Consider the following 24537-nt stretch of genomic DNA (forward strand, 5'->3'; position numbering starts at 1 on the left):
TTACATGGTTGGCTGAACAGAGTCATGTGACTCATCTTTATTTGTGTACATCAGCGAAAAAAAGGGATTTCTAACCACTTAAATCTCACAAAAAGTAAAATTCAGTGTCTTATAACTCGTTTGGTCATTTAATTCTTACATAAGTTCCACAGAGAGTTCGCCCAGTTATCTAGAAACCCAAACTATAAGAAACCTTATTTGCTGTTCAGAGTACCATTTTGAGAATTGGTAACCAAAAATAATAGTTTTGTTCATTTAAATTGCAAAATAATGCCACAGCTCAATGACTTTCCTATTCAACAGAATATAAAGTGAATATGTAAGAGGAACAACACGTTTCCAGGTTTCTCTGATCGGAACCTTTCAGCCCATCTTTTTAGTGAGACACATTTACTTCCTATTTTAATGAGCATCCTAGCTAACTGCTTAAATTCGTTAATACTGGTGCTCACTTGGTAAACACTTATATATTACTTTTTCATAGTGGTATCTTAATTATGATGCTAAAGAGCATTAAGTCTTATGGACTTCAAATTAGGATTTTCAGTTGGTTCACTTGGATTTATGATATTTGTCAAATTATATCTTGTATGTTAATTTTGTAATGAAGGATGTCCAATTTACTTTTATTTTTTATTTTTTTGGTAAACCAAATGAGTATATGTAGCTCCATATTATACAAGCCTTCTCTTCATGGTCTAATTTTGTCATGTAGGTATATGTGTTAGGATTGTATTCATTTATACAAGGCTGAAATATGGAAAAATTTACCATGCTTGTTTTGGGAAAGCATGTCCCTTCCCATGTAAAATGACTTATGCTATCTTTATTTTTAATGCAGGACATCAATGCTTTAAAAACCACTTAATGTCTACTTGTGGTTTCTTGTATTTATTAAGAGTTAGAATGTATTTTTACTTACAGAGTGTTGTGTGGATAACTAGCTGTGGGCTTGGTGTCACTTAACTGTCTCTTGTGTGTAAAATAAAGTCTTCTGACCAGCTGACCTCTGAAATTCCTTCTAGTTCTCGTATTTTATCATTCTGTGAGGAACCTATTAGGTAATTCTGAATCATGTCTCCATTCAAAATCAAATGTATTTTTACATCATTGAGTTTGCCCACATAGTCCTTGCTGTGAGTCTGTGTGTGTATGGGTTGTATACTGAACGCTTTAGGGTTATTCAGCCTTCTCTATTTTTGTAGGGTTGCATGGCACACGTCAAGAAGAAATGATTGATCACAGACTAACAGACAGAGAATGGGCAGAAGAGTGGAAACATCTTGACCACGTAAGACATCAGTAATCATTTGGGATTAAAAAATGTTTGGAAAACAACTGGAGTGAGGTTATGTGATAAAATAAAAGCTTGGTGATCCTTTGAAGGTACTGTGTTTCCTGCTATCCTTGAAAAAAATAATAAGCGAGAATATTTGAAGTAGAATGTAGAATTTGATTTCTAAATTGATATGAAAGCCACTTAAGAGAAATGTTTAGATCTTGGAAAGGAATTCTCAAAGCCAGATCAGTGGGCTACTGTTTTATTGTGAAAAGGTTATTTAATTTCTAAAGTAATGGGATTAGTATTTAGAGAGGTGGATTTACTGGCTATAGTGCCTTCAGGTGAAATTTCCCTTCTGTCTTGTGTTCATACATCTCTCTTCTCATTCCCATCGAATTTTCTCATCTATTGGCTCTGAATTTCAAATCTAGCTGTAGAAAATACTAGACCAAAAACTTCAGGGATAAAATTGCTTCCTTCATTGTCCTGAAATGGTTTGTTTCACTATTCAGTAAAATCTTTAATTGTGATGATTTATACGCTCTTCCCTATTCTCCCCTTTCCCACATAGCTGTTAAACTGCATAATGGACATGGTAGAAAAAACAAGGCGATCTCTCACCGTACTAAGGCGGTGTCAAGAAGCAGACCGGGAAGAATTGAATTACTGGATCCGGCGATACAGTGATGCCGAGGACTTAAAAAAAGGTGGCGGCAGTAGCAGCAGTCACTCCAGGCAGCAGAGTCCCGTCAACCCAGACCCAGTTACACTAGGTAACTTTTCTTCAGATGAGTATCTCGAACACATATTTCTTATGCTGTTAATGCTGACTTTATTTTTAACTTCTTTTTAAAATTAAAGGATATGCAAGGAATTTTAAGACAATAAACAATTTACATATCCTCCAATATGTCTTATCTGTCTGTTAGGAATTTGGGCAGATTGGCATAGACAGAGATTGCCACAAAACTTAAATTCCTTTTCCAGGTAAATGTATTGAGCTGATGGCAGAGTTTCCGCACTGAACCAGAATTTCATGTGCTTAACTAAAACTTGCGCCCTTCAAAATGCCTCAAAATAGCAAAAACAATCTCAGGGAGTGGGCCTGGGGCTTAGACACTTCCATCAAGGTCTCTAGTGAATTCTGCCACTGCCTACCAATGTTAGCACTGCACACGAGGATGTATGTTTCAAATTATTAATTCAAGAAACAGCCCATAAGACAATCTTGTTTGTTAGTTGAATCTCAGATACACACATATATATGTGTGTATATATATATATGTTTTTTTTTAACTTTTTTCTCAACAGCCCCTGCCCAGAGAGACCTAAAAACTATATATTTTGCCTACAGCTATTTTTAAATTAATGATACCGATGCAGCACTCTTCCTTTGATTTGATCTTAACTTGCATTACTTGATCATGATTGTATTAATTCTAGTTTTATAATGGGACTCATAATATAGTTGTGCCTTAGAAATGGAATGTTAGTATGTAACTGTATTACTTATTGATATTTGGGAATTGTTGGGGTTATAGATAGAATATAATCCCATATATGTTGAAAGAAATCGTCAACCTCAAAGAATTTTTGTGTGGCCTGTGAACTTTTACCTAAATTAATAATATGGTTTTGTCGCTGACATTACCGCCTATTACGTGTGAATACTTTTTGAGTAAACTTAGGGAGATGGATTTCTGTGGATTCTTGTTCTCTTATATTCTCTTATGTGATTAACCCCATACCCATCTGCTAATTCAAGTTAGAGTACTGTCCATGCTGCAAAACATGTGCAGATTAAGCTCATAACTTTGGCCTCATTAGTATTATGACTGATTATCAAAAGTTAAAAACTTGAAGTATATGATCTGTCTATTGATCACATTATTGTTTTCAATTTGTTCTCAGCCAGTGTAGCTTTCTATGCACTTAGGTTTGTAGATTTTTGCTAATCTCTGAATGCTGAATGCCTATTGTCATAAGTATTAAATAATGGAAGAGTCTAAGTCACTTAATTTACCTAACAAATATTATTCTAAAGCATATTTTAAAGGCAAAACTGTATTTGTCAGGTCAGAGTAGGGCAAGCAGCGAAAACAGAATTACATTTGGTTTGAGCTTGTATTGGTCGAAACCAAACTATTTAGAGCAGAGTGGAAAAAAAGTCTTGTGTTTATTTCCTTATTATGAACAAAAATTGATTAATCATGAGAGATTTGCTTAGGACAGAGGAGACATTTATAACTATCCAGTCTAGGCAAAAATTGAGAGCCTTGAAGTAAATAAAACTTAGGGAGTTAAAACATCTAGTTTGGCTTATTCTATTGAACAGATTCATTGAGTCAGTATTTATTTACTGAGTGCTTACTATATGCCAGGCATTGTGCTAGGCATTCTAATGAAGGAAAAAGAGTCTTCATTTCTTTCTTTGAGGGCCTTTGGGTCTAGTGGAAGAAGGCAAGGGAATAGCTAGTGTTAAGGCCATAGGATAGTTACCTCAATTCAGTTGACCAAACTGACCAGATTGCTATCATCTGCCATCCACTGTAAAAGAAACATCTCCAAAATTGATCAGACTTCATACCTAAGTGAGTTATCAGCACATAGAACAAGGGCCATTTTGTGTATAGTCACTAATGCTACAGTCAGATTCTGGTGATATAGGTGTATATCATGTTTTCCAGGAAGAGAGGTTCATTGTCCCTGTTACATAACCAAAATACACTTGGTTTTAAAAAACTACTTTTTAAAAGTACGCAAACTGTACTATTTTTAGTGATGTTCAGTGGATTTATATTTTTGTTAAACCTGAGATGTTTGTTTGGCTTTAAGCTTTTGTAAGTTATATTAGTCAAAGGGTACAGCATTTAATTTCTTTGTTTATAGACAACATTAAGACATTATGTTCTTTATGGACACAGAATCCTAAGTTGCCATTAAGATACTATTATAACTTTAGAGAAAATCTGTGTAGAACTCTGCAGTGTGCAAGTTTTAGCATCCAATAGTGTTTTGACAGTTTTTTTCACTGTACATCCTTACTAGCTGATTCTTTCAGCCTTGTGTACTATTTTCTGAGACAGAGCTATGGCTGTAAATAAGAGGACAGGTGGTTTGTAATTATGGGCCACAATCATTTACATTAAGTGCTTTCTAAGTCCCTCTTCCAGGCTTTGGAGTTGAATGAATTGATGTGTGTAGTGAAAGGATTGGAGATTATTGGCTGATAAATCTATTTTCTGTGGCTGGAAAGTGTTTAATGGAGTGCACGTGTGCAGATAAATCTATGGATATGTCTATATCTTTATATACATTTAGATCTCCATATCCCCAGTGGTATGTATTTCTTTTAGCCTAATTCTTTTGCTTCTTAAACTACTGTCTGGTCTCAAATGAGACCTTCGGAATATATTATAGAAGATATCTTTGGTTCAAAATATTGCCCTACTTATATCCCTAACTTGGAAACACTGGGAATGTTTAGTCATACACACATTCTTAGCAATTTAAAATTATATTTGGGGACTTCACAGAGAAGAATGTAACTTTCATGACTGATGTGTTGTGCTTGTTAAACTCAATCCCATTCTCACTTTTGAAATATATCCGTAGTATTAAGTGAGTATAGGGGGTTAGTAAAATAACTCAATTAATCTATTGCTAATTGAATTTTAAGAGTTTTCCTGGCCAGACGCAGTGGCTCACACCTGTAATCCGAGCACTTTGGAAGGCTGAGGCAGGCGGATCACAAGGTCGGGGATTCGAGACCAGCCTGGCCAACATGGTGAAACCCCTTCTCTACTAAAGATTAAAAAAAAAAAAATTAATCAGGCATACTGGCACATGCCTGTAATCCCAGCTACTTGGAAGGCTAAGGCAGGAGAGTCACTTGAACCTGGGAGGCGGAGGTGGCAGTGAGCCGAGATCACGCCATTGCACTCCAGCCTGGATGACAGGGCAAGACTCTGTCTCAAAAAAAAAAAAAAAAAAAAGGGTTTTCCCAAGATACTAAAATCTCTTTTTTGAATAACTTCTGAAACAGTTTTTAACACTGAGTAACTGAGTATACACTGAATTCATAATGGTATTTCTGTTCTTTAAATAAAATGCGAGTTGACATCTTGAAGGACTTTTCATAAAGTAGGTTTTCTTGAAATAATAGATATTTATTATATTTACTGTTGTTACTCATTTACTTTCCAGGGAGAACTCCAAATATCCAACTCTTAACAAAATTAGAAAGCAAATTTTAACACAGCTGTCTCTATTTTCAAAGTATGACTTACTTTACATTTAAGTTTTATTACATGGTATACTTCACAGAAGAAGAGCAAGATAATGTGATCAGAACTGACAGATTTGACCATGAAGTAGAATTACTTTTATATGTATAGAGAGGCAGTTGCTGGTTAGCACTTTGTATGTTTTCTGAAGTGCTTGTCAGAATCTCCGTAGTAGATCTTTTTCCTTTCTTTGTCTTTGGTTCCTTTTTCTCTCAGAATGTTGTCACGTCACTCTCTTGGCTCCTGACATTTTTCTTTTAAATTACTTTCCTTTTTACTAGCTTTTGACTATTCTAGAATCTTTCTGTAGTTTGTCTTGTATCTGTGTGTTCTCTCTTTGTTTTCTAGAAGTCTTCCACATCTTTTTTTTTTTTTTTTTTTTTTGAGACGGGGTCTCACTTTGTCACTCAAGGTGAAGTGTGGTGGCATAATCTTGGCTCACTGCAGCCTTGACCTCCTGGGCTCCCACCTCAGCCCCCGAAGTAGCTGGGACTACAGGTGACTGCCACCACACCCAGGTAATTTTTTTGTATTTTTTGTAGGGGTGGGGTTTTGCCTTATCGCCCAGGGTGGTTTTGAACTCCTGAGCTCAAGAGATCTGCCCACCTTGGCCTCCCAAAGTGCTAGTATTACAGGCGTGAGCCACTGTACCTGGCCAAAATTTTTTTCTAATGATAGGTTTAAGGCTATTGTCAGGGACTGGACATAAATTCTCAAATATAAATACACTTTCCCTGTGCTTTTAAAAAATGTATGAACATTGTGATGATGTCATAGTAAATTTAGAAAATACCTTCACTCTGTTTTATTAAGAGTTTAGTACTTGCCGGAGATAGAAATATCAAAAAGTTTTGTTTAAGTGTAATGAAAAATCAAACTTAGCATTCATAAAAAACTTAGAGCCGGGAGTGGTGGCTGACGCCTGTAATCCCAAAACTTGGGGAGGCCGAGGCGGGCAGATCACTAGGTCAGGATATTGAGATCATCCTGGCTAACAGGGTGAAACCCCATCTCCACTAAAAATACAAAAAATTAGCCAGATATGGTGGTGCACCCCTGTAGTCCCAGCTACTCGGGAGGCTGACGCAGGAGAATTGCTTGAACCCTGGAGGAGGAGGTTGCAGTGAACCAAGATCGTACCACTGTATTCCAGCCTGGAGGACAGAATGAGACTCTGTCTCAAAAAAAAAGGAAAAAAAAAAAAAAAAAAAAAAAAGCTTAGTAGCTCAGGAGCTTGTTGAATTAATACCATCCCCTGTCCCAAGTGGGTTGGTAGAGGAATTAGTATTTTAAAATACTACTAGCTGGCAAGTTTTATGATTGTCATATGATTGAATTATGGAATTTCTCATTGCTCTGTAAATCCTCAGGAAATCTAGCATGAAGGTTGAAAGCACAAACTCAGTAGAATTTCTAGATTCAAATTACTCATTCCTCTCCATATTAGTTTTGCAGCCTTTGGCAGGTCATAATCTCTTTGTGCTTCAGTTTCCTCGTGTAAAATGGGGATGGTAATACATATTTCATAAGCATTTCTGTATAATGAGTTAATAGGTAAAAAACTTATGAGACAGTGCCTGACACATAGTAGATGTGTTATAGCTTAGCTGTTACTATTATTTAGATGTGCATTCTCAAAAATAACTTTTTGCTGGGAGTAGTGGCTCATGCCTGTAATCCCAGCACTTTGGGAGGCTGAGGTGAGAGGATCCCTTGAGTCCAGGAGTTTGAGTCCAGCCTGGAAAACACAGTGAGACCCCATCTCTACCAAAAATCGAAAAATTAGCTGGACATGATGGTGCATGCCTGTGGTCCTAGTTGCTCAGGAGGCTAAGATGGGAGGTTTCCTTGAGCCCAGGAGGTCAAGGTGACAGTGAGCCATGTTTGTGCCACTGCCCTGCAGCCTGGGCAACAGAGCAAGACCTTGTCTCAAAAAATAAAATTTAAAAATTTAAAAAATAAAATAAAATGAACTTTAAAAAATAGTGGTAAATGAAACTAGTAAAGTTTTTCCTTGGCATTCAAGATTGTGTATTGAGTATTTTTTCATCTACAAAGTACTTCTAAGCAGTTGGCTACTTTAATAGGCACAGGATTAGAAAATACTCCTGTCTTAAATATAGTAAATCTGTTGTACCTTTGGGACCCTAATTCATAATACAAGTCTATAGAAAAATAGATTTCTCCTAGCCAATGAAATATTTCAACTTCTATACTCTCAGAATATGAAAAACACAAACAAGTCATTCTGTGTATATTTCCATGTAAATGTTTGGAGTTCTGTACCCTTGTATTGATTTCTTTAAATCACATCATGAAATTAATCTCTCAGTCATTCAGCTGACTTCATAATGCAAATGCCTACTGTACTTAACTATATTGGGTTTAAAAATAAGGGACTATTAGTTAAATATGTCCATCTTTTAAAATTAAGAGGAGATGGTTACTTCCTGGAGCATTAAGTATGTTTGTTGTAAAAAATGGAAATCCTAAAGCAGTTGCTAGCTTCTAGGTTGGATTTAGGCTTCTGAAACCTAGGGTGAAGATTTCTGAATGTATTATCCTTAAAAGCAAGTGGCATTTGTAAAGATAAAAATTACTTAACTCTTTCTTTCTTTTGATGGTTTTTGTAATAGATATTATCATGATCATAGCCTCACTCTGCCCACTACAGGATGAAGGCCATACCTAGGTGCTGCCAAGCTTTGAGCATTGCTGTCCTGGGTCATATGAGGTCACATTGCTTCTCCAAAGGCTATCAGCTCATCCCTTCATGTATATTGATGGCGGCCCTTGCAGTATCTAGTATCCAATGGTCTCCATCCTGTCGTAAGTGTAGTGCATCTTCCATCTCTTTCATACATCATAGATTGCTCTTTCTGTTCTTTCACATTTCTTACACCATTTTCTGTCACTATGACCTGGTCTCCTCTCTTCATGGACATGAATTTTTTCAAGAGGCTCTCTTCATCCTCATCCCCTCTCATCCCCTCCAAGCAATTTGCAACCCAAAGCAAGCTAGACTTAACTTAGAAGGACTTTTCTATAATGTTTTCATCTTTCAGTGGTTGCATATATATATATATATATACACACACACACACACACACACATTTCACATTTTAAACCATCTTGTATAGATTCTTCTGTCTTTGCTTTTACCACTACATTTTAGAACAATGATTCCTTTTTATAGCAATCTATATTTTATAGGTGCTGACGAGTTAATGGTTAAGAATTAGCTTCTTTAGAATCTAAGCCTTAGAATCTTAGGGTGTTTTAGGTAGATGTGTCTAGATTAGCCAGTATTCTAAAATAGTGAAGTCCTAGGAGAGAATTGTCCCTTGTTTTGTTTTTCAAACTCAGTTTTCCCTATATAGATTCTGATATTGCTGCTGCTTAATCAGAAGAGGAGATATTAAATGTATTAGTCATTTGGTTTCTGAAGCTATAAAGTAGCGTTTATCAGGGTATCAAATAGATTTCTGAGGAGTACACCTGCTACCAATCACTCTGTTCTTTTTGTTGGTAGACCTGACCTTTATCGAGTACACTAACTTAGAACTAGAGAGGATATTGTAAGATACGTATATATGATTATTTCCCTTTAGATTCTGCTATTTTGAAAAACCGTCTTTTAGAAGGTAGGTTATCATTAAGAAAATTTTTGCATAATTGGCTTTAGCATTTCTATTGGGTTTCTAAGTCAGTTAAAGTTTGAGCGTATGTGGACATGGCAATATGTCAGTGAGAAATTTAGGAAGATGTAGCCAACGTGAAACATTATACAACTTTCCAGTGTGGTATATGTACCCTCAAGAAACCTGCTGTGCAGCCCATAGAAGGTGGAAGGTCAATTGAGCCTGGCACGTTAATATTTGAGTCAATTTGGGTGTTATAAACATTCAAGGGTGAGGCTCAAGTAAAATTTTTGAAAGTGTCATCTAAGAAATTTGAAGATTTTGCTTCCAAGGACAAAGGCAGTGAATTGTGAACTATAGAAATATTTTCTGTTTCCAAGCGACATAGATTCTGGGAGTTTAAAAAATTACCTGGTGTATATTGCTTAATCCAAACTTCTTTAATGGCTTTGTTCTCTTCAAAATTTGTGGTATTTGGATTTTTAACATTGAGAGAAAAGATAAACTTTAAAATATTCTCTTCACCTTAGTTATTTATAAGGAAATAATTATATAGCCATTCTTACAAGAGCATGTAGTAATAATAATGATGATAATAATGAGGATAATAGCAAATACCAGATGATGAGAGTTTAGGATGTGTATGTAATAGGAGGTATTTCCTTCAATCCTCACAGCAGTGCTCTCAAATAATGGTAGTATTGTCCTCACTTTATTATAGATGAGGCATCTGAGGACATGGACAAACTAACATACTCAGTGTTCCATGGTCAATAGCTGCTTCACTGGGCGCTAGAACTAACTTTCTTCAGCCTATGTTGCCTGAGGCTGGTAATTAGCATCTTTCATGCATGGACTTTGGATACCTAAACATCTCCTTTCCTGTTCTTTATCATAATACTTGACTACTTAATCAAAAAATAATGTTTATAGGCTGGGCATAGTGGCTCACACCTGTAATCCCAGCACTTTGGGAGGCTGGGTGACCTGACGTCAGAAGTTTGAGACCAGCCTGGCCAACCCAGTGAAACCCCATCTCTACTAAAAATACAAAAATTAGCTGGGCTTGGTGGCATGTGCCTGTAATCCCAGCTACTCGGGAGGCTGAGGCACGAGAATCGCTTGACCTGGGAGGCAGAGGTTGCAGTGAGCTGAGATCATGCCACTACACTCCAGCCTGGGCAGCAGAGCACGACTCTATCTCAAATAATAATAATAATAATAATGAAAAAATAACAATTTTTTATAAACTACAGGTCTCTTCTTAACACAATAAATGAAAAAAAAGTTGCCACTTTGGAGTCATGTTTTTTCTTTCCTCAGACTTTACAGATCTGTTCTCATTCTTATCCAATAAATTATGCTTAAAGTCTTTTCTCCTTAAAAGTTGTCTTTAAATGGTGTCATAAGTAAATCTCTGTGTTGTACTGTGTCACATGGCTAAATATGAACTTGATTGCACTTTATTTCTTCTGCAAATAGTTATAGTGGTAAGGAAGATAATCTTGATAAATCTAATTAGTTGTATCACATTTCCTTTTAGGTTGTTTATGTACCAGCTTTATCTCGCCTTAAGAATGAAAGTTACTTCAGTAAAAGCGTTTTTATTTTTGTCATTTACTTTATAGAAATGAATACACACAGGAGAATGCATAGATATTTCCAGTCCATCCTATTAAGTAGTCATGACATCAGAGTGTAAGCTTTTGAAAATAAACTTTTAAATATTTGGAATAATTTTAGATTAAAAAATTGCAAAGATGATATAGTTTCCATATATTCCTTACCAAGCTATAGTAAATTTTTGCTAATTCAGAATAGTTGAGAAAATCTAATGTTCTTGCCAGTTGATAATCTATGTGCCCTGCAAGAATTCAAAGCATTCAAATGTATTTAAAGCATTCAAATGTAATAACATATACTTAGCTAAACTGATCATGCTTCTCTTTATTTTTGACATTGTGTAGCACCATAAAATATAGGAGACTGGACTGAATGTCTTGATCTTCAACATAACCATTAGATAAAGTATTGTTTAAACGTATATGCTACTCAACATTTACTTTGAGACTAGAGAAACTTTCAGTTTTCCTCAGAATTTATCATGGGTTTAATAATTGTGTTTTATAAAAGTTAAAATGATTTTTTTCTTACTGAACTCTTCTATATAAGGAGGCTTTTATTGAAAATCCGATATGGAAGATGTGAAATGCATATTTTAGCTATGGAAGACTGTATGCACTTTGTTTACTTTCGAGCATATACAAGTACTATAAAATGTTTTGTGTTATTTCCATGAACATATTATTTTAGGAGTTAGCATTCCTGTATCAAAGTTGTTATTAGTTGTTTTCTTAAACTTTTAAAATCTGAGAAGCATAGTAAGCACTGCATTTAATTTAAAGTGGAACTTCATTTCCTTTTCTGGAAAGCATGGGCTAATTCTCTTTGCTCAGCAGAATGTCTGTGAATCCATTCTAATGAGTCTTTCTGGCTTCCACCCATGTCAAATCCATATGATCTAATTTGTGTGAAAAATTTTAATGCTCACTGAGATTTTTAAGAATTAATTAAGTGTGAGAACTGGTTAGCCATAGAGTGGAGCTTGCTATTCATAGAAAGGTGGCAGAATCAGAGCTCTGTGGAAATTACATTACCTGAACATTTGATTTTTTAACCACCAATTTGATTGACTCTTGAAAGGAAAACTACCAAATACAATTTATTTTCTTTAACAAAATATATCTATAGAAGTCTCCATAGTCAGAAAGTAGTGAGAACAGTGTTCCCAAACATCATATTGTATAATGAAATCAAGTTGCTTTGGCTTTGAGCATGCAGGGCATTTAGACCAATGACCTGTTTTCCTTGGGCTCTGATGACAGGCCTTGCTATTTTTGTGTATTTTCAAGAAGTGAAATGTTTAGCCTTTTAAAATTGTGTTTTTGTAGAGAAGCCAGGAGAATGGGCATTGCTTACTTTCACTCTGTACAATGACACAAGTGTGCTTACAGTACTCTCCTCCTCTCTCCACCCCCTTCCCATCCTTTTCATAGACGCGCATCGGGAATTCCTTCACAGGCCTGCGTCTGGATACGTGCCAGAGGAGATCTGGAAGAAAGCTGGTAAGAATTGTTTAAAAACATGAGTTTCGTGTTCTGGCAGCTGTGTGCAGTTGTTAATGCAGTGATGTGAGGAATGACAAGAAAGGACTTTACTGCTAACAACAACAACAGCAAAAACAAAACAAAACAAAAACCACAAAGCAAACCAAAACAAAACACCTGATTAATATTCTTAAACCAGGCCTGATTACAAGATGAAATCATTTTTATTTTAGTAACATCTTCCAGTTTCACTATAATTGAGAAGCTGGCAATATTTCCATTATAAAACTCCTTTTTTTTTTTCAGGGCCATAATGATTTCAGGCTGAAACTTGGCATAGGAGGTCTTAGCTCGCATGCATTTTTTTTCTATGATGAAAAAAATCTAATGTCTTAGAAATTAAATTGCATACTTCAGCCTTTTCTCCTGCATTCTTAAAAAAAAAAAAAGAAAAAAAAAAACACCCACATCACATCTAGTTGACTTGTTAAAGTACTCAGATAATTTTTTGGTTACAATCGACTTTTAAAATTGTTCTTCTGTACTAATTAGTATTCAACAATCAGAGCTAAATTACTTTTTAAGTGAAATAACAAAGTTACTAAACATTTATTTTTGCTTTTCATATACACTGTCTGCTTTCCATTACAAGATGCTGCTCTGTATTTTGTAATAGTAGATTTAAATCTCCTCATGACCCACTGACTTGTTATTGGGCTTAAAGAAGTCCAGATCTGTGAGAATTTTGATGGAACCACCTAGCAAGCAAAAACGTTTTTGAAAACCAGCTCAGGAGATGAAACATAAACCTGTTTCAAGAGTTGAAGAGGCCATGAAAAACATACCAAGGCTTTCAGCTACTGTAACTCCAACTCTTAAAATAGTTTGTCTTTTTGAGTTGGGAAACTGGGAAATGCTACTTCTACAAACAGTACAAACTGAAGAGTCAGGGGACAGATTTTTTGTTTCTTTGGGATTTCACTCAGCTGTGTTTGTAGTTCTGTGTACTTGCTGACTCTCTAGTCACATGTATCTTTTTTTTTTTTTTTTTTTTTTTTTGAGACAGAGTCTCGCTCTGTCGCCCAGGCTGGAGTGCAGTGGCATGATCTCGGCTCACTGCAAGCTCCGCCTCCCGGGTTCACACCCTTCTCCTGCCTCAGCCTCCTGAGTAGCTGGGACCACAGGCGCCCGCCACCACGCCCGGCTAGTTTTTTGGGGTTTTTTTGGTAGAGATGGGGTTTCACCGTGTTAGCCAGGATGGTCTCGATCTCCTGACTCTGTGATCCACCTGCCTCAACCTCCCAAAGTGCTGGGATTACAGGCATGAGCCACCACGCCCGGCTAGTCACATGTATCTTATCCAAGTATTTTTATACATTTTCCAAGAAATACCTGTTTTTGTAAGAGTGATAATGAGCTTTAAAATCTGATAGCATTGTAGGTTTAGTAGCCCAGATTAAGAATCAGAAAGCTGTCTTGCACGTCCAATATGCAAATTAGATAGGTCCATTTAGCTTAAAGGTTAAAATACATATGTTGCTGAACTGTGTAGTTTTACCAGATTTACAATAATAGTTATGTGGTACTCTCAAGCTGTTAAAAATATGCCGAGTACCACCTACCTGAAAAGACGGACAACATCTTCCTTCTGACCATTTTCTCTTCCATTTCTAAGCTGTCAGTGCAACTTATTCCAATGAGAGGTACAAATAATTGTGATTTTGGACAGAAGAAGGGTGACTTTATGTTCAGAGGAGTGAGTCTTTTCTCCACACTTCCCTTTTTAAGTATATTTAAGTGAAATTCTTCATAGTTCATAAAGAAAAATTGCCAGTAAGGTCTTGTGTAATCCAAATTCCTTATGTGCTATTATCTGCTCAAGTCTTTGTTTGACTGCTATTAAGTGAGAACAGATTTTTCTGAATATAGCACCTTTGTTGGAAAGTCAACTTGAATAGCTATACACAAAGGAAGTCCTACCATAAGTGGGAAGCAATTGGACGCAGATTCATAACTGCACTATGTATTTTCCACTTAGTCAGTTGTTTATTTTTTCCTACATGGCATATTGTTATCTATTGAATCCACTATTATTTTTCTTTACTGTCTGTTTTGGGGGTTTTTTAACCTAATTCTGCATGTAATTTAGGTTTTGGGGACTTAAGAGCAGTCCTTGTTTTTGCTGTGTGCTTGCCCTCTCCAAGAAGGGTTAAACCTTATCTAGGAAGTGTTTAGATTATTTGTTACAGTGCCTATCATCTACAGTAGGTTTTCAATCTAAAATATGACATTAAATTTGTATTCTTCTCACAGTGGGATCCCTAAACTGCTGCTTAAAAACAGTTTAGGAATAGTTTTCTATGGATAGATGCTAAATTTTAAGGAGTATATTAAATCCTCCAAGTATGGATGACAGTTTCATCTAGAAATCTCCAGTAACTACTTATAATATTTATCTTTATAAGCTTCTTAAATGGCATTTCTAGTGTTCAGTGTCAAGGCATCCAACACGATGAAAACACCAAGGGCAGAATGTGACATCTGCACTCAGCTTGTTACAATTTGAAAGCTTTTATCCTAGGTTTCTAAAATTGGCTATGGGCAAAAATTTTTTTTGAAGAAAACCTATAAAGTGTGTCTTTGCAATGAAATTATTATATGTTATCTTTGTTGCAAAAGATAGGTGAATAAAGTGTTTGAAAAATACAAAAGGGGCAGAACACCCAAAACTTGATGTAGCATAACAAATGCATCTACTTTCACAGAAAATTATAATTACAAGAAGTATACCCTGTGCTTGAAAGTACATCTATAGCTTTTTGCATCATTATATTTTGAAATGATTTCAAACATGCAGGAAAGTTACAAAAAAAGTACAAAATATTCCTCTATAACTTTCACCTAGTTTCCCTTATCATACTTGCTTTAGTATTTTATCTTTTCCTCTCTTTCATCCTCTTCTTTCTCTTAAATATATATACATATATATTTCTAATCATTTTGAGAGTAAGTTGCAGACATAATTTCTCTTTACCTTAAATGATTTGAATGTCAGTTTACCAAGAACAAGAATATTCTACTTAACTTCAGTACAGTTACCAAAATCAAGACATTCACATTGATACAAGACTTATTTAATCTACAGACCCTATGCAAATCTTTCACATTGCCCCGAATAATACAGTATAATAACATAACAACACACATTTTTAAAGATTAGAAATCCAAACAATTGTTCAAGGCCATATTCTCTTCTAAAAGTAGTATTTTTAAAAGCAAAAGTAACAAATGCACTCAAAAGTTACCAGGGGTCTTTATGAAACTGGAAAAAAAATCTAACATAAAGATGGTTTTAAATTTGTAACTGAATGTTTTCTTCAGTATATTTTTACACGATCAGAGAATGTTTGCAGTTGGTAATAAATATTCAAGCACCTTGCAAATGTCCTACCAATTCTCTTTGCTGATCTGTATATGCCTGTGGGATTAGAATAGGAATGCATAATTTAAATATAAATTGCCTGATTTGCATATACAATTAGTCAAGCTACAGCTTTGATCGTAAGCAAAAATTATTGTCCTGTATTACCACTTAGATAGAATTTTAATTCACCTTGAATATTCAAACTAAATTAGACCCTGGCTGTATAGTTAGAAGGGCAGTACTTCCCTTGTGCCCCGAGTCATTTATGATAGGGTAATAAAGCCATCTTTTCACCTCCTAGTGAAGAAGGTGCTGTAAGCTGTTTGCAATACTCTGATTCTACACAGATTTTAAATGCATATCTTAAAGCAGCTAACAAAGGCTTAATACAATTTAGTTAATATTTCCAGCATGGATCTTTTACTTATATTTTAGTTTATAAAACCTAACAGACAGTAATTGCAAAGAAATGTACTTCAGATATAATGCTGCTAAAATGACAGAGGCTACAAAAGTCATGACAGTTAATTAGTAATGGAGAGCTTCTGATGATTCTCAAGTCATGGACGATAGATGTGTGAAATAAACCAGAGGAATTGAAGAAACCATAGGAACACTTGCATCTCTTACATTTTTAATCTACAGTAAAACATTTTTATTAGGAATCTATGTTTTTAATTAAACAGAACATTTAATTAAGGTGCTTTTTAAGTGGGTGAAACAATTAAGTGCAAACACTTGAATGAAACATGTCATAATTAGTTTTAATAGAGTGTTAATTGGTACTAGGTTTGCCAAGTTAATAATTACTGCTTATTAAATTTTCAATTAATCATTGTCATTTTGCTTTGAATAAAGATGAAAATTAGATAAACTAATTCAGGGGGAGGATATTTTCCCCTGTTAATTAGAACAGTTAATTTTTTTAATGGAAATTACTTGTTTTAGTTGTCAATCTTATGTTGTACATTAGTTGAATCTTTGCACCCTTTCCTCAGCCAAAAATAAAGAGCTTATTTGACACCTTGCAGACTCATAGTCAGGCCTGATTGTTTTGGCCCATGGTATGATTCAGTTATGTTTGTCTAGTGCAACAATTGGTTATGCAAAACCACTGTATATATTTGGTAAAGTAAATGGACAGCAGCTTAAAATGTAAAAATGAGATTATTTTTTAAAACCTCTATCATTTAATCTATAAAGGCACAAACTTATATTACTCAGGAAATGACTTTTCAAAAGTAAAACTGGATCATCCATTATAGCATTGATTTTCCATTAAAAGGTCTATAGTAACTTAATTGCTATCTGAGTTACCTTTTCACTGTTGTGTTGTAGATTATACCAGCAACTAATAGTTTGCACTTACTTGTTTATGTGTAAAATCCATTCTCTCCCTCTCTTTTTTTCTGAATGCTTGAGCTGTGGACCCTCCTATATTCATATTAACTTTTAGCATTGTGGAAAACTAACTTTATGTGTCTGAATTATTCAGACAGGTTTCTTGCGAATGTCCTTGTCCTTTAACTTCTTATCTGGTCTCAGAATCATTTCTGGAGGCATCAATTTGATGAAAACATTATAATAATGATATAGGAATTTCAAAAAATATTTCCATAAATTCAAGTTAAAGAAACATTTTCACTCTTTGTTTTCCTAAATGTATGGCAAAAGATCTGCTAGTTTTTAGACTGCTGGAACTGCCCAATAATTTGGATGAGAGTTATGCTTGTTCTATAGAATTCTATAAAAAAGTAATCAGATAGTGGGCATGGTGGCTGGTAGGTGCCTTTAATTCCAGCTGCTAGGGGAGATTGATGCAGAGGATCATTTGAGCCTAGGGGTTCGAGACCAGCCTGGGCAATATAGTGAGACCTGACTCGAAAAGAAAAAAAAAAATTAAAAGAAAAGTAATCCATATCCAATGACTTGGGCTAACCGAGAGTGTTTTCTTGTCTGGTTTGGCCTGACTGGCACACAGAGGAGGCCGTCAACGAGGTGAAGCGCCAGGCGATGACGGAGCTGCAGAAGGCCGTGTCTGAGGCGGAGCGGAAAGCCCACGACATGATCACGACAGAGCGGGCCAAGATGGAGCGCACGGTTGCCGAGGCCAAGCGTCAGGCAGCAGAGGACGCGCTGGCAGTTATCAATCAGCAGGAGGATTCAAGCGAGGTGGGGCGTCTTGGGAGGCTCCAAATAAACAAGATAGTTTTCATTCATTAGAGTGCTCATTTTTTATTCAAGGTGATCACTTTAGACAAATATTTGGGAAAAAATTTAAAACAGTATGGGGAAAGTCAAGGTACTCGTGAAATTTGCCAAGAGCTGATGACATTTGTCTTTTTATTGAACACCTAATCTTTCAAAAAAGGTTTTGAATATGTTTAGTAGGTTACCAATTAAAGTGAAATTCTTATAACTTCCCAGCATTATTTAGAGACTCATAGCTTGGCTTTGTGTGTTTCTGTGTGTGTGTGTGTTTTGTGTATGTGTGCGTGTGCATATGTGTATGCTTGCTTTCTAATTGGGATTTAATAGATACTGTGTAAGCCATGGTCTCCAAAGACATCTGGCAGGCTTGGGATTGAAATCACTGCCTTAGCTATTGGTCTTAAAGTCCAATGCTAAAACAATGTTTGCATCAACTGAATATTTCTAACAGATCTTGGAGAGAGTCTGTACTTCCATATTATTTGTGATAACCCATATGATGGTCATTTCATAGCGTAACATTGCTACTAGAGGTAATATTACATATATTATTGTTCCAGTATAATAATTCTCTCTCTCACACACACACACACACACACACACACACACACACACCCAGAGCTAGGCTAAATGGCTCAAAGATCTGCAAAGTAACTAAAACACAATATCCAACAAAATGATTTTTAAAATATAGCCTGCAAAATCAGAGCAGAATGGTAATGCTCCACATTAATTAACATAGCATCACAATCCTTAACCCCAGAGTAACTTTAGATAAAGGACTACAATGGGCTGCTCTCACCAAGCTGAACTCGCAATGGCATGGACTGATAAATCGATGGTGTACTACAATACATGTCTATAATTTGTGAGGGAGAGTAAGTATTTAATTTGTACCAGGCTCTTGTGTAGATGAAAGACTCTGCAGGAATCACTCAGTGCCCAGAGTTTCTATTTAATGTGTAGCAGATGAATAACAAGGGGACAAAAGGAATTGATTTTCAACATTTGAAAGTTTCTCAGGAAAAGAGGGACAAAGGGAAGTTTATCTGCCCTTTAACTGCTGACTTTTCCATTGTTCAATTAAACTAGGCATAAATTCAGTTTTATTGGTATCTTGTGACTAAGATATAAGGACTTTGTTTTGTGTTTTTATTTTAAAAACATTATTAGCATCTTTTGAGGAGAATTTGTCCTTCTCTGTTCAAATGAGCAATATCGTGAGGCACAGTTGATGTCATCATTAAAACTATCACTTTCACATGAATATTTTAGGGCTGTTAGGTATGTTAAGAGTACTTTTTAGGTCACCAAATTCTAAAGACAGATATGTAGGAAGAAATTGTCAATTAAGTCTTTGTATTCAGGCAGTAACATGCTGTATTCCTTCAGTATTTATAAGCTTTGTGTCTTTGTTCCTAAAACCTATTTAGAAAATATATGATCTTGACTCCAATATTTAGCATTATAAATATACTCTGTTAAACAGTAAACAGTATCCGTGACAGGTTATTCAGTCATATCTACCACTTATGTAAGAATGGTCTTCTGTAATTTCTTGTTTTTCTTTTTTTTTTTTTTTTTTTTTTTTTGACCTCTTGGGTGAACTGATCTTTAATATAACATTACCAGTGTCTTCAATGACACTTTCCCAATAATTTTAAAGCAGAGCATCATAGAGGAAAGGGTTTGGAATTCAGAGGGTAAAATTTCATTCCTGGCTACAGTTCTTACAATTCTGTGATTTTTGAGAAAGGCACTGAACCTGTAAAAGCTTTGATTTTATCATAATCTGAAGAAGAGTGGAAGTGTCTAGTGTATGGCTTGAACCTTGAGTCGTGCTATGGATGAGGAAACTCACCTGGCTAAAATTACACAGCTAGGAAATGGCAGAGCCCCAACAGGATCTCATAGCATGCTTTCAGTCCCTGTTGTTTTGTAATAGTGAAGTAAGGAGCTTTTCATAAGGATCATTAAGATAATTTTTGGATGCAGATAAAGACGGCAACTTAGGTCTGTTTTCTTATTCTTTAAATTGCAAGACCACTTTTAAAACTTGGGGAGGAATCATCTCTAGAAGGATTAAGCCTCTTTTCTCCAAAAATAATGTAAATAATTTCCCAAGAATAGAAGAAAGAAAGATGGAAAAAAGACTTCTTTACACCCAATAAGGTCCATATTGCCATGTGCTTATTTATTTATTTATTTATTTATTTATTTATTTATTTATTTTGAAACGGAGTCTCGCTCTGTCACCCAGACTGGAGTGCAGTGGTGCAATCTTGGCTCACTGCAAGCTCCGCCTCCCGGGCTCACGCCATTCTCCTGCCTCAGCCTCCCGAGTAGCTGGGACTACAGGCGCCCGCCACCACGCCCCACTAATTTTTTTTGTATTTTTAATAGAGACAGGGTTTCTCCGTGGTCTCGATCTCCTGACTTTGTGACCTGCCCGCCTCAGCCTCCCAAAGCGCTGGGATTACAGGCGTGAGCCACCACGCCCGGCCTGCCTTGTGCTTTAAGTATTTTATGAATTATTCTCTTTTCTAAGAACAACGAAAGTTCTCATTTCTTAGAAGTTTAATGTGCAAAACTTACCAGAGAGTGCACTGTAACCTAGGGTGCAGGGCAACCACACCTCCCACTTTGGGTGGAACTGTCCATTGACACCTAATGTCGCCATATAATTATTACGAGCGCCCCCTTACACTGTCAAGTGTCCTGTCTTCAATGATAAGTTGAATGGTCCCACCTCTTAAAGGCCATGTTCATCTGATCAGATGATCATCTTTTGCTAGCACAGCTCAGAGGCAGATAGGTGTGGCAGAAAGTATCTGAGAGGAGGACCCAGAAGTCCTGAATTATGGCCGCAGCTCAGTTACTGTCTCAGAGGTCCTTGGGCAATTCATTTCATTCCTGTCAGCCTCCATTTCTTCTTAAGGAATGGGACGATACTCACTTACCTTGCAAGGTTGTTTAAAAGATTTTTAAAATAGTGTTTTTGAAAGCTGTAACACAACATATTATTATCTGCTCATATTTCCCACAGTTTTTAAAAAATCACAATATATACTAAAGTATTCCTACTGAAACAATATTCTTTTCTCCCTTTCCCTTTCTTTATTTGACGCCACCACCTATTGTAAACATCTGCCCATCTCTTACCTAGGTCAGGTATAAACTGTATAGTCCAAATCTATAACAATGTATATGTGGTTAGATACACACATTATTATTCTCTCTCTCCTTCATAGTGACTTTAAGAAGGAATCTAAGCTTTGCAATCAGAAGACCAGAGTTCTAGGCCTAGCTTGGCCATTTATGTTTCTTCTGTGCTATTTGTGTTAACTCTAGATATCTCTGAATTCTTCTGTCTGTAATTTCTGAATTTACCCTTTCTCTTCCTACCTCAGTTTTCACATGTATAAAATGGAGCTAATGATGCTCATTCTGCCTAGGAAAAACAGCAGTTCTGAAAGACTGGCAGTGGAAATGTTTCAGAAGGAGGAGAGGAGTTGAGATCATTTAATTGGGGAGACCAGCAGAAAGAAGGCTTGGAGGCAGGAATGAATAACTCATGGTTATTATTTGTAGGGGGGCGGGGGCGTGTAAAATTTAGCATCCAAACGAGGATGCTTTTTGGAGTAAGAAAGGGTGCTCTTGCTAAGACAGACCAGTCCAGTAAACCAGGCTGTCCCAGGCTCATGGGAACCCACAGTCAGCAGAGTTATTGGAGGTTGCATGAAGTTTGTTTTGCCTGAGATGAAATAAGACGACCTACAATGTGTGTTTAACTCTACACCAGGCATGGTATAAAGTGCTTTCTACACTTTAGCTCATTTACTTCTCACATCGACTCTGACAAAGTAGATAGTGCGGCTTTTCTCGTTTTACAGATAAAAAAGCTGTGTCTTGAAGGGATTAGGCCACTTGCTGAGTGTCTCGTGGTCAGTAAGTGTGAGTTGGTCCTTAGCTCAGGCAGCCCGGCTTTCAGGCCACCTTCTTAGTAGCTACATGGCGAGAGTGGGAGGTTTTTGTTTGTTTGTTTTTTTCCTGATTGTGTACTACTGTATCTGTTCTTCATTGGACGTCATGATTATTTCTACCTAGTTCTCAAACTTTACTTGGATTTATAGGCTGATAATTGTTATTACTATCGGTTAGAATGACACTGGACTTGCGGCAGATATCTAAGCAATGTGATGCTTACTGTACTTTCTCTTTTCCCAGTGAATTATATATTTAACCCGGAATAGAAAGCCAGCATTAGCATAAATCAGAAATTCACTGAATCTGATCATCTTAAACTCTCTTATTTTTTCCATATTTCTTTCCATTTTTCATTTCCTATTTGTGTACAGATAAGGCTTTTTCCAGTGAATGCTCTCAGATTGCAGCTATTTCCAAGGAAACTTCTACAGCTTTCTTTGAGATCCATACCTTATACTAGCTTGGGTGATTGAAGCAAGAAACTGCAAGTGAGCACAGAAACAGATAAATACTTTTACTGTTCTAATTGTTTAGAGTTTTAAACTACCAAAGTGATGTTTTCCCCTCAGATTAAAACAGCCTTTATTTATCATTCTTATATAGGTGCAGAGCTGCACAGTTATACCAACCTCAGTGGGATCTGTGAAGTTTGGCCCAAACTGGAAATGCCACCTGTGTAGACTCTGAATAAAACACAGGGGCCTCACAGCGTGGGTCCTGTCAAAGCCTTCACAATCTCATCAGACTAGCTGATTCCCAGAAAAATCTGGAACTCTCAGAACATGAGCTATGATACTATGTTACCATTTTTATATATATATGTACATATATGTGTGTGTGTGTGTATATATATATGTAGTTATACAATATACAATATGTACAATTATATATATATAATTTTTTTTTAAATTAAGAGGTCAGCCATTTGATTCTGTAGATGTTCATGATATAGTAGACAGGGCACTGGGCTAGGATTGACCTTTGGTTGCTCACCTCTTGAAGCTTTGGTTTTCTCATCTGCAAAATTTGGGATAACGTTTCCATGATCTACCTGATTTGCAAGGTGGTTGAGAGGTGCAAATGAGATGAGAAGTGTTTTATTAAAAGAAAAGTCACCTTACAAATGAGCAGTGTGTATATATATAAGAAAGAAAGAGGAAAACGGAGAAGAAAACCAGTTAAGAAATGATCCTAACAGAAAGGGTGGCGAGGGAATTAGAGTAGTGACTATGCAATTGGAAAGGAAAGGAGAGAGACCACAGAAGTAAAGTCTGTGCGGTTTGGCACTGAATGGTTCCAGTGGCTAAAGAAAGAGGAGTTTGCAATAAAGTGACAAAGTCTTAGGCATGAGTGTTGCCAAAGACTGAAACGGACCCACCAGAGTTGGGTTTAGGGAATACTGACCTAGAGGAGCATCCTCAGATTAGGCAGTTGAAAGTAGGAGCAAAAACTCAGGAAGAGGATAACAAGGAGAAGCAGGTTTGAGAGTAATTTGCTTACAGCTGATTGTTGAAACCGCAAGATCTCACAAGGGGCAGCATGAGAAGGAAAGGATATTCCTTTTCTTTATGCCAGCATCCCTCCCTCCCTCACTATCAACTGTTTACAGGGAAAAGAACAAACAGTAAAAGAAGTTATTGTATAAGAAAGAAAATTTTAGTAGTATCTAGGAAACCAAAATTAGGGGAAATTTCAACAAGAGGCATTTAATAAGGAAGAACGGGGAAGTAGTCAGCAGTGGTAAATCTTCAGAAATTTTGAGGACAGCAAATGAAGATGGAGAAGAAATTATTAGTCACTAGTGAAGTAAGAGGGGAAGTAAGTTAATGTTCTTCCCCTGTAGCTATCAGTGCCTGTGGGTGATAGCACTTAATTTGAATGGGACTTTGAGCTTTCTAATTCTAAAAGTTGTAAGGTACTGGATCTGGAGCAAGGATTGTATCTACTCTCTCTTTCTTCCAGTCAGTACCAAAAGGAGGGAGTGGTGTTAGTACCTGCCATTTTTCAGGACCTACTGAACATCATGCACTGTGCTTAGCACTGACATAATCCTGAATAATCCTGAGGTTATTATTCCTGCTTTACATGTTCTGTTGCTCCAAGAGGTTAAGTAACTGGCTTCTGGTTCCAAAGTCACGAAGTGATGAAGTTGGAAATGAAGTTGGCCTGGATTTTGAAGCCTGTGCCATTTTCATTACACACTCTGACACCTCGTCTTTGCTGCCTCTTAACTTTACGGTTCAATTTCTGTCCATTTTTGGGAGTTAAGTGCCTGCTAACCTGTTCCTGCCACAATGAGAGCTAATAAAAGATCTGAAATTGACAAAGTGTGGCATTTTGGAAAGAGTATTTTTAATTTGTAATCCAAACATCTGGGTGAATCAAACTTTGGCTATGTAATTTTATATTTTGGTGACTTGGGGCAAGCCTTTTACTGTGAAAATTATTTATTTTGAGGGCCCCAATTTCTGAAACTGCAATCATGTGAAAATGATTTTAAATTGTCAAGTGCAATGGAAGTAGATGATGATGTGATCTTAATGTGAATTTAAGTCAATGTGTTGCCTTCTGTAGGATTCTTAACATTTGAGGAGTTTCA

The 24537-nt window shown here is 36.3% G+C and overlaps 1 protein-coding gene across 1 annotated transcript in view; it reads left to right on the forward strand.

The window, feature by feature from the left end:
- The window catches only part of LOC105497264 (RUNX1 partner transcriptional co-repressor 1), a 142608-nt gene that overhangs the window by 108336 nt on the left and 9735 nt on the right, over positions 1-24537 (forward strand). The window contains 4 exon segments of the mRNA XM_071068013.1: positions 1206-1291; positions 1854-2055; positions 12266-12334; positions 17722-17912. Of these exon segments, the coding sequence (XP_070924114.1) occupies positions 1206-1291; positions 1854-2055; positions 12266-12334; positions 17722-17912 (548 nt within the window).

The sequence above is a fragment of the Macaca nemestrina genome, chromosome 8, assembly GCF_043159975.1.
Source record: "Macaca nemestrina isolate mMacNem1 chromosome 8, mMacNem.hap1, whole genome shotgun sequence".
Taxonomy (NCBI): Eukaryota; Metazoa; Chordata; class Mammalia; order Primates; family Cercopithecidae; genus Macaca; species Macaca nemestrina.